Source organism: Rhinoderma darwinii, chromosome 12 (genome assembly GCF_050947455.1).
Source record: "Rhinoderma darwinii isolate aRhiDar2 chromosome 12, aRhiDar2.hap1, whole genome shotgun sequence".
Lineage (NCBI taxonomy): Eukaryota > Metazoa > Chordata > Amphibia > Anura > Rhinodermatidae > Rhinoderma > Rhinoderma darwinii.
The window spans coordinates 73,676,232-73,687,531 of record NC_134698.1 but is presented as its reverse complement, the minus strand read 5'-3'; the positions used below and the strand labels follow the sequence as shown (position 1 = coordinate 73,687,531).

Below are 11,300 nucleotides of genomic sequence, written 5' to 3'. Positions count from 1 at the left end.
AGCGTGATCTCTCGAGAACACGCTGTGTCTGCACTGCCAGAAGCTGGGCGTTGTGAAGAGAAGTGGATGATACTTCTCATCAGAGCGCCCAGCTAGTAAAAGTAGTAAACACGCCCCGATGTACGCACATAATACACGCCCACTTGGACTTTTACTTTAAACACGCCCACTTGGACTTTTACTTTAAACACGCCCAGTTGGACTTTTACTTTTAACACGCCCAGTTGGACTTTTGCAAGCCTCATTTGCATAAATACAAAAATGGCCATAACTTGGCCAAAAATGCTCGTTTTTTAAAAATAAAAACGTTACTGTAATCTACATTGCAGCGCCTATCTGCTGCAATAGCAGATAGGGGTTGCAAAATCTGGTGACAGAGCCTCTTTAAGCCGAGATTGGAAAACTAGAGCTTTCTATTGCAAGAACTACTCATTCCCTGGAGCCTAGGATACATATGACAGGATTCTAGGGGAAATATACCTTCCCTCAATGACTTTACCTGTCACTGTCTCACAACACACACACACACACACACACACACACACACACACACACTGTGCAGCTCTGTAACAATTAGTTGTCTTCTCTCCGTCACCCTGGTTCACTGTGAGCGGATAAGAGGCTATATACACACAACCTTGAAAAAATAATCAACTGTCCGTTTTTCATGGCTGTTTTGTATCAATGTGTCTCAAAATTTGAATCCATTTCCCGGCCGTCTGACAGTTTTTCACCGCCATTTCTCTTCCGTTTTTCATGGACGTTAATTTCTTTTTATTCATTTTATTAGTTCGTTTTTGTATCCCAGCCACCTAAAAAACACCACAGTACCCATGTAGATAGTGACACAATACCACTGTAGATAGTGCCACAGTGCCCACATAGTGCCAAGGCTCCCACTGTATATAGTGCCCAAATAGTGCCACACAGTGCCAATGTAGATAGCGCCAGTGTCCCCTGTAGGTAGTGCCCATATAATGCCACAGTGCCCATGTAGATAGTGCCACCGCCCTGCAGATAGCACCATCCCCCCTGTAGATAGCGCCACCCAGGGGTGCCACTCCCCCTGTAGATAGCAGCACCCCCCCTGTAAATGGCACCCCCTTCCTGTTGATAGCAACACTGTAGCTCTCCATAGGAACGGAATCCCTCTGGCCGGGGATTCTGCTCCTAGAGGGAGTCCCTGATGTCTCTGTCCATATATGGACAGTGACGTCAGGGGCTAACTCTTAAAAGCGGAATCTGCTCCAGGAGTAGCCCCTAACGTCACTGATCATATATGGATAGTGACGCCAGGCGCTCCTCCAGTAGCGGGATCGCCGGTCAGAGTGTCGATTCCGCTCCCAGAGAGAGCCCCTGACTGTGGACAGTGACGTGAGGGGCTCTCCCTAGAAGCGGAATCCCCAGCCCAGAGTGATCAGACACCGGGGATTCCGCTCCTAGTGGGAGTTTAGTTGACGCTATCTACCGGGGGGAAGGGGGGTTCAATGCTATCTACAGCGGGGAGTGGTGGGGTTACTAGCTACAGGGGGGTTGCACTATTTGCAGCAGGGATGTTGAAACGTTGTGGGCTCCCTCTTGGAGGGGAATCTGCGGCCAGAGCGCCGTCCGGGTATTCCGCTCCTAGAGGGAGCGGAGGTGGCGCTATCTACAGGGGGTTTTGCGGGGGTTGTGTGTGGCGCTATCTACAGTGGGGGGTGTATTCCGTGGCTATTTAAGCCCCATTCCAGAGGGTGCAGCACTGCACTCATTAAACCCCGTTCGCTAAGGGGTTAAAGAGCCGCAGGCGCTCCATGTGTCACCGTTTAACACCATATTCTCCCCCACAAGCAATGGTGTATTGCGATCTTAAAAAAAAAAACAAAAAAAAAAAAACACCTCAGCTCCATTCACTTTTTAATGGAGCTGAGCTGCAATGCCACACACAACCCCTGGGCAGCAGCCATGCTTTTCTAATCCTAGCAGACCCTTTTAAGGAAACATTTAGGCACACGATACGCAATTTAAATGGTGGGGCCCTATCGCTCAAACTTGTATCACCTATCTTGGGATTTGGTTGAAAAATGTGTTATTGGAAAGGAAAGAATTAAGGCTTTATTCACATGACCAGGTATCAAATCGGGCATGTAAGAAACGACGTTTTTCACAGCCGATTTGCACCCGTGCGGGACCCGTTTTTACGGATGCCTCATAGACTTGAGTCTATTGTGGGATGTGGAAAAACGGGCAAAAATAGGACATGAACTATTTCCTCCAGGGCCGTTCACACATTCACTGTGTGAATAGCCCCATAGACTTGAATGGATTTTAATGTAGCCGTGTGACGACCATTAAAAAAACAGCCATCACCCGCCCGATTATCTCGGTCATGTGAGTAAGGCCTTAGGCTACATGCGCCCAGTGCGGAACTTCATGCAGAAAATTCACATCAAAACCGAAGATAATCGCAGGTAATTCCGCAGGTAAAATCCGCAATTAATGATGCGTTTTTTACATTTTGATGCATGGTGTATTTTAGTGCGTTTTTTTTTATAAGCTTGTCAGATGCGTTTCCGCCTCAGAATTGTAAGATAAATTGACAAGCTGCAGATTTAAAATTATGTATCGCAGGTCGATTTATACGGAGGAAAAATTCTGCAAAGTGTAGATAAAATTACTTGAAGTCACATTTACTTTGCTGGTGCTGTATTAATTTGCTGATTTGCCGCAGCAAATCTGCACGTAATACACATTGTGTGTATTTGGCCTTAAGGTTGCAGTCATCTTGTGATTTTAAGATGTGAAACTACAACTCCCATCATGCCCTCAGTCTTGTTTACACGTCTTCGTCAAAACAGGTTTTTGGTTTTTTTGCCCCCTGTAGATGGACTGTTCTCTTCTCACCAGGAGTGCTGTAGCGGAATGACGTAAGCGGCGTGATAACATCATCGCACCGCCTGCATCACAAGAAAAGCACTGAATGGCAACTCCATGCCAGCGCTGTCAATTGTATCCGCATCCTAAGGCCTAATTTACACGAGCGTGTGCGTTTACATTCAGAGTTTGACAGCTGTTGCGCGAATCACGCAGTTCACACGGAAGTGCTTCCGTGTGGCATGCGTGGTTTTCACGCACCCATTGACTTCAATGGGTGCGTGATGCGCGAACAGCGCACAAAGATAGGACATGTCGTGAGTTTTTTTCAGAGCACTCACGCTGCGCAAAACTCACAGACTGTCTGCATGCCCCAGAGACTAATATAGGTCCGTACGACACGCGTGAAAAGCACGCGCGTCGCACGCACTTATATCACGCACGTGTAAATGAGGCCTAAGGCTAAGTTCACATGGAGTTTTTTTGACGTGGAAACCGCTCCAAAAAGCTCGTCAAAAACGGCCCGAAAATGCCTCCCGTCGATTTCAATGGGAGGCGGGGGCAGTTTTCTCCCGCGAGCAGTAAAACCGGCTCGCCGAGAAAGAAGCAACATGCCCTATCTTCGGGCGTTTCCGCCTCTGACCGCCTCTGACCTCCCATTGACTTCAATGGGAGGCAGAGAAAGCGTATTTCGCGGCGTTTTATGATCGCAGCGCCCAATGGCCGCGGGCGAAAACCACCGCGAAAATCTGCGTGCAGGGAGAGGAAAATCTGCCTCAAACTTGCAAATTCTGCCTGCAAAATACTCCGTGTGAACATAGCCTAAGGATGCTTTTTCTACATAAAACCACACAACCCCTTTCAGAAATAAATAGGGCAGAACCTACAAAACCGCAAATCTTCCAAAGATTGTGGAACTCACTTATTTTTTCCTGTAGATTTGCAGAATATGGATGTCTTCACTCCGATACTCTTCATCGTGTTTGTCAATCGGCACTTCCTCGTAATCAAAATCCATTTTCAGCAGCTAAAAAAAGGAAAGGCCGGTGGTGAAATACGGGCAGATTTGCTATCATTTTTTTTTTAATGAAATTCAGTTTTTTGTTTTTTTTTTCTGTCCTCCCACAATTCCATATACCGCAGAACGCTCTATTCTAGTAACATGAACAGCGTGATCCTCCTGGTTCTTGTATATAACGCCAGGAAGAGCAGTACAAAATAGGGAGCAATGCAAGGCTGTGTTCAGTGTATGGTTTTTGAACTAGGTTCAGCGTATGCTCCCACCGTCCTTTTGACATACGCCAGGCTGGTATGCGGTTTTGTATTTTTGCCAAAAAAAATACGTTAAAGACTATGGGGTCCCATGGTCGACGTATAAAACTGTATTCCTATGGCATTGCAGCATTCAGTCAGAGGTAGACATCTGGAAATCCTCCAGACAAAGGTCCACATTTGCGGGTGAAAAATCTGCAGAGTATTACAGTAGCAGCATTGTTCAATGAGAATTAAACCAATATTATCCTTACGCTACGGAAAATGTACCTACGGTGCAGTTTTTTTAATCCGCAGCATGACAAACATATTTTACGTCCATTTTTCGTTTGCCGTGTGAACATACCCTCACTCTGCATACAATACAGATTTATCTTTCCAGGTCTGTAGAAAGCTGGGTGACGACCCACATGGGCACTGCAATGGCGGCCAATAGTGGTTGTCACTGGGCATTTGTTACTAATGCAGGAAACCAAGATAACCAATGAACACTTACTGAAATTTACTGTGATTTCTTACCTCAAAAAATGTTCTTTCTATTTCTGGATTTTTACCGGTGGTTCGCTCTTCATAACAGCATAAAATACAAGTCTCGCTGCTCGCCAGAGTCCTCAGGGTCCTCAATAATGGCTTCAAGGACTGTATAATGAGAAAGGCAAATTGTTTTATTTAAGGAAAAAAGAAATAATCGATCCCAAAAGGATTAAAAGGGGATGTCTCATGAAAAAACCCACTTTCCATGTGCCCTTCAGGTTCTCCAGGCATTTTCTATTGATGGCCTGTCCTTAGTATACGCCATCAATATCACATCGGTGGGGGTCAGACTTCCACCATCCCCACCGATCAGCTAATTGATGGGGCCGCAACGATAGTCACCGCAGCACTTTCCCAGTTTACAGGCACAGCCCCGTACACATCAGTAGCGGCTGTGCCTGGGATTGCCAATGCGGTCCTAGTCAAGAGAATGGGACTGAGCGGCAATCCCAGGCAGTTGCTATGGACTTGCACACCGCTGTGCCTGGCAAACACTAAAGAGACCACGGCGACGAACGCAGCAGCCCTTGCAGTCAGCTGATCGGTGGGGGTGCCAGGAGTCGGACCCCCACCGATCTGATATTGATGACCTATGCGGCATAGGCTATCAATATAAAATGCCTGGAGAACGTCTTTAAGGTATATGGATGTCATAGTCGTCGCCCCACAATCAGGATCCTGTTCTATTAGGCGGAGAGCCACTAACAGCTGCTGCTCTGGCAGCCCCGGCACGCCCATGTATTTACATGGTTGCCCATCCGTTCGAATAGACATAAATGTAGTATTATATACCATTAACCAGCATATTGGGTGCGCTTAAAGTCTATATACGTTTTTGAGACATTTTTATAAAAAAATAAAAATCCCTTTCAGTGTGATTGGTGCAACTTTAAATAATTTTTACTTTTTGAGATACCGTTTTTTATCCTGCATACAGAGCAGCTATATCTAACGCTGAATCCTCTGTCCGTCAGGTCCGTGGGACTTACGGGTTCAATGTCGGCGGGTCCTGCGTGTCTCTCACAAGCAGGATCCACCTGTTATCCATCACATCTAAGTTCATAATTTAGATGTAATAGATTACAGGTCAGACACGCAGGACCCGCTGACACTGAACCCGTCAGGTCTGCGGGAATGACGGACTCAGGTCTTAGCGAACAGTACAGCTGCTCTGTACGCAGGATAAAAAAAAGCAGCTGTATCTCAAAGAGTAAAAATCATTTTTAATAAGAACGATTTATAAAGTTGCGCCAAACACACTGACTGATATAGATAGGCGTACATATCCCTTTAAGGGGGTTCGCCCACAAAACACATGTATCCCCTATCCACAGGATAGGGGATACATGTGTGATCGCTGGGGTTCCGACCGCTGGGACCCCCAGCAATGAGAACGGCGGACTGAAAGTCCCCCAAAGTGCTCCATGAGAATGGAGCGCTGATGCACATGCTCGACCAGCTCTCTATTCATTTCTATGGAGCTGCTGGAGACATTTCATAGAAATGAACAAAGCGCTTTTCAGCATGCGCACCAGCGCTCCATACTCATGGAGCACTTCAGGGGGTTTACGGCCCCCCCATTCTCCTTATTGCAGGGGGTCCCAGCGATCACACATGTATCCCCTCTCCACAGGATAAGGGATACCTGTGTTTATGGGAAAACCCCTTTAAGTGCACTCTATATGCTAAGGGGTCTTCCATATGCTGCGGAATTGCCGCGTTTTTTTCCATCCGGGATTTCGGAGGGAAAAAACGCAGCAGAATACAGTAGCAGCATAGGGGATGAGATATAACAAATCTCATCCACATGCTGCGCAAAAATTCCGCGCAGAAATTGACCTGCGGTGCGTCCTTTTCGGACCGCAGTATGTCAATTCCTGCTGAGGAAAGTGAACAGAATTCCTGCGTTTTTCATGGGAGAGATCATTGTGAAAAATGCAGCAATTTACGCACCATTTTCTGCCGTAAAAAACGCAGGAAATGGTGCGTTTTTGCCGCAGCAGAACGTCTGCTATTTTAGATGGAATTGCTGCAGAAATTTTCTGCAGCAATTCCGTTGTGTGTGTGGACAAGCCCTAATAAGGTTTTGGAAGTGAACAATGAAAGGTGTATCCAGCACTCGGTATAAAAGTTAATGGTTTATTCAGTCATTTTAAAACCGATAGAATAAAACAAAAATCCCGGGACCACGCTTACGCGTTTCAGACCGCTAGGGTCCTTAGTCATAGCTTGGTGTTCCACTTATGAGTTCACATTTTTATGCCATATATCCTAGGTCAGGTGACATCCTATGGGTGGGCTTTACACGCTCCCTAATAAGGTTTCCCGCTCTCTAACGAGTCCTCACACCACCAGTATATATGGTCTCACATGTCTCTGTTCCAAACGTTATCCGGGCCTCTTCCTAACCTATAGGGGGTCTGCCAGTACTAAAACCTACACACCTCTTCATAGTAGATGCAGTCAGCCATCAATACGTAGTCCGGAGAAGGGGAGAATTCCAAAGCGTCCTCACCCCTAAAACACAAATGGTTTTTCTTTTTACCAGACTGAGTGACACCGATAACAGCGCCGATTCTCTCCAGGAACGCTGCAATACAAACCATTTTAATACCTTCGCTTGGCAAGAACCGGTGATCAGAGTTGAGTTGCTATCGATGTTCTTTTTCATTAAATCCTGCAAGTCCTCAAGATCAGTCACTGTGACGTCCGCTCTGTAAGAATAAAGGATTGTTAGGATATTTCACCACGAGTGGATCCTTCCGGTGTATAGGAGGTTAAACTGCGGAGACGGCCCTATACCTGGGCTCAGGGTCTGAATGCAGCGCGATACACGACACTAAGGTCTCATGTACATATTATGGATCCGAACCGTATGGAACCCATACAGAAAAATATACGGGACCCTAGTGGTGGAACTGTAGTATTGCAGCTTGGGCGTCCGTACACATTGCTGTATAGTACTGTATTTTATATACTGTTGTCAGTCTAGAATGCCACATCCATAAATATAGCAAGACGGCTGAGGTAGATCTCTTCACGCCTCACCCCATAATAATCCTTTTATGTAAATAAAGCTGCAACATTCTACTATACTTCCTTTACATTCCATACGGTTTTCAAGATCCCGGATTGCTGTCAGTGAACAGAAACATTCTCCTTTTACATCCAGGGGCTGACATCTGTACTGATCATTTATCTCCACTGTGAGAAGTAATAGGTTTTAACCTCTGGATGTGAACAAGAACTTTCCCATTTTAAGAACAGCAATAAAAATCTTATACGGTGAAGAATTGAAACGTAACGTATATGAAAAATTTACAGAACTTTTTATTTTACAATGCGTAATGGGGTTTTTGGACCTATAATACAGGATAGATAAGTTAGGGGTCCAATTGTCGAGACCCCCCATTGATATAACGGGGATTCCCGGATTGGATTCTACCTAAGGGTATGTTCACACTGCTTATTTTCAGCTGTTTTCCGGGCCGTAGACGCCGCCAAAAAATGGCTGAAAATACGGGGGATGAACGCCTTCAAACATTTGCCCATTGATTTTAATGGTAAAAACGGCGTTTCGTTCCCACAGGGCGTTTTTTACGTGGCCGTTTTTTAAGAACGCCCTGTAAAAAAGAAGTGCATGCCACTTCTTGAGCGGTTTTTCATTGGCTCAATAGAAAAACCGCTCCAAAAACATCCGTAAAAAACAGCTGTATTTGCAGCCGTTTTTTGTTAAGCGTGTGAACATAGCCCAAGAGTTGCTGCAAAAACGCAGGTCTTACGGCTGTTGTCCATGTGTTATTACAAACGCCCGTTGACACCTGAAAAGTGGACAACCCCTTTTAGTGTATGTTCACACAGCTTATTTTCAGCCGTTTTTCGGGCCGTAAACGGCTGAAAATACGGAAGTTGAACGCCTCCAAATATCTGCCCATTGATTTCAATGGGAAAACCGGTGTTTTGTTTCCACGGGGCGTTTTTTTATGGGCAGTTTGTAAAAATGGCTTTCATTGTCTTAATAGAAAAACGGCTCCAAAAACGGCCGTAAAAAAAACGCATCAAAAAACGCCTGATGCATAAAAAAAATGGCTGAAAATCAGAGGTTGTTTTCCCTTGAAAGCAGCTCCATATTTTACAGCCGTTTTTCACTTTGCGTGTGAACATACCCTCAGAGTTGCATTATGGTTGCTAGGGACAACAAGGACCCTAGCAACCAGACCATTTTAAAACAGAGGGATCAAAACTGGTGCAAAGGAAAAGGGGAGTGATTCCCATAGCAACCAATCAGATCCCACTTCCCTTTTGAATGTGAAAGCAGCAACCTGATTGGTTTGGGCTATACAAATATGGAATAACCCGAGGTCCCAGTGCTCCTGTGGTTTTCCAGGTTTGGCCATTGCAAGTCCTATGTGAAAAGTGACTGCTGCAAATATCTCCAGTCACACACCATAATGTAATCCTGTAACTCCAGTTTCAAGGAACACCAAACAGAACCCGTGTCCGGCTACACCCCCCAGGTGCTGCACTAGGAATAACCGCTTATCACTAATGCCTGGAGTGTTCCTTTAAGGCTTCCTAAGCTTGGAATTGGTTAGCAAAGCATGTTGGGACTTGTAGTTCACGCATAACACGGCATGCTGGGAACAATAGCTCAGGTATAAGCAAAATGGAAGCTGCAATGCATGCTGGGACTTGTAGTGTAAATGCTCTGTCACACAATGCCCGGGTCATATAACTGCACAGAGCCTGTCTCACCCGAGGGTAGCTGCCATGATGCCCACAATTCCAGTACCCGAGCCCAGCTCCACTACAGATCTCCCCGCGTACAGCCCAGGCTCCGCACATTGCCGGCGCTCCAGGAATTTAGACAAGACGATAGCAGCGTCCCACACCACACAGCCCACATCCCCAGAGCTCAGCTGCCGGATCTCCAGCACTGCCCCATCACGGCGCTCCAGCTCCCTCATGAACACCCCGGACTCTTCCGACATGTCTGAGCGAGCCAGCTGCGCATGCGCAGTCATTCAGCCGTAGCCTATACATACGCATGCGCACTTATTTACTTACGGCATGCGTGGTGTTCCGCTCAGCAGCCTGTTGTACAGTGTGCTTTACGTTATCTGCCGCAAACCACCAGGAATCTTCAGGAAAATACTAATACAGCGTTGGTTGTTGTGCAATTACTTTATTTTCAGCATCATTAAAATCTGTCCAAAATTAATTGCACGTAATATACAGGGTGGGACACCATAGATCTAAATGAGTCTAACCAATCAACAGTCAATGTGTAATGGAGGCAGCCCCCAGTGATGGCTATAGGCATTCATAAGATACACCATGCATTGGTTTTGAAAAAATATTTTCACCCATAATGGTTGGTAATGAGAAATATACTTAGAAAAAGACTCACTAGACTCTTAAAGGAGCACTCCAATGCTGTGTTATTCTTAGTGCAGGGCCTCAGAGGGTGGTCATAGAAAGGAATAACAAAGAGAGAATGCCTTGTCATGCCCCGCCCACTTAGACCCTGGATCAGTTTTGCCTGGAGTGTTCCTTTTAGTGATGTAGGGTTGACTGCAGAGTGAATGACTTTCCAATCCAATGTTAGCTGCTACAATTTCCTTCATGGCACACTATGTATAAAGGTGGGGGTGTACCTCTGGACCACCAGGGATATCGCACACGCATGACCAAAGAGAACATTTTATTCTAGTGACCATAAAGAGTCACGAAAAATCTGCAACAAAGTTAGGTAAATCGGGTTTTATAAACCCTCATTCACCCACACATTTTTCTGCTGCGGATTTGAGGGCATGCTGCAAATTTGAAAATCTACAACATGCTTATTAGGCCGGGTTTACACGAGCGTGTGCGTTTTGCGTGCGCAAAAGGCACTTAACAGCTCCGTGTCATCAGTGTATGATGCGCGGCTGCGTGATTTTCACGCAGCCGCCATCATTATGACACTCCGTTTGGCTGTTTGTAAACAGAAAAGCACATGGTGCTTTTGTTTACATTCATAGTTTGACAGCTGTTGCGCGAATCACGCGCATCCCACGGAAGTGCTTCCGTGTGGTGCGCGTGATTTTCACGCAGCCATTGACTTCAATGGGTGCGTGATGCGCGAACAACGCACAAATATAGGACATGTCGTGAGTTTTTCACAGCGGACATACGCTGCGTAAAAATCACGGACTGTCTGCACGGCCCTATAGACTAACATAGGTCCGTACAACACGCGTGAAAGTCACGCGCGTTGCACGGACGTATTACACGTTCGTCTAAACAAGCCCTTAGGATGTGGATTTCTCCTGTTGCAAATGGTGTGATCCGGGACAAGATCAGATCATATTTTTTCCGCTACATGCATTGTACTGTAAATTGATGCAAATTTTCAGTGCGGAATCCGCAGAAATACCACTACATTTTAACCTAGTCTAAGGCCCCATGCACACGAACGTGTTTTTGCGTCCGCAATACCCCCGCAAATCCACGGGAGAATTGCGGACCCATTCATTTCTATGGGCCCATACACACTATCCGTGTTTTCACGGGTCTCCGCATGTCCGCAAATCCGTGCCGCAGAAACTCAGGACATAGAAGTCAATGGGCCCGTGGAAAATGCGGGTACACCTCCGTGT

The 11,300-nt window shown here is 46.1% G+C and overlaps 1 protein-coding gene across 2 annotated transcripts in view; it reads right to left on the bottom strand.

Moving 5' to 3' along the window:
• The window catches only part of VCPKMT (valosin containing protein lysine methyltransferase), a 14,245-nt gene extending 4,554 nt beyond the window's left edge, over positions 1 to 9,691 (bottom strand). The window contains exons 1-5 of one of the 2 annotated variants that reach the window (XM_075843326.1): positions 9,415 to 9,691; positions 7,274 to 7,373; positions 7,104 to 7,196; positions 4,645 to 4,764; positions 3,776 to 3,880 (exon numbers count right to left, since the gene is read on the bottom strand). In XM_075843326.1, coding sequence (XP_075699441.1) covers positions 3,776 to 3,880; positions 4,645 to 4,764; positions 7,104 to 7,196; positions 7,274 to 7,373; positions 9,415 to 9,683 — 687 coding nt within the window. In that variant the 5' untranslated portion in view covers positions 9,684 to 9,691. Of the gene's footprint in view, positions 1 to 3,775; positions 3,881 to 4,644; positions 4,765 to 7,103; positions 7,197 to 7,262; positions 7,374 to 9,414 lie in introns of both variants that reach the window. The other variant, XM_075843327.1, reaches the window with a different exon arrangement.
• Between the last annotated feature and the right edge of the window lie 1,609 nt (positions 9,692 to 11,300).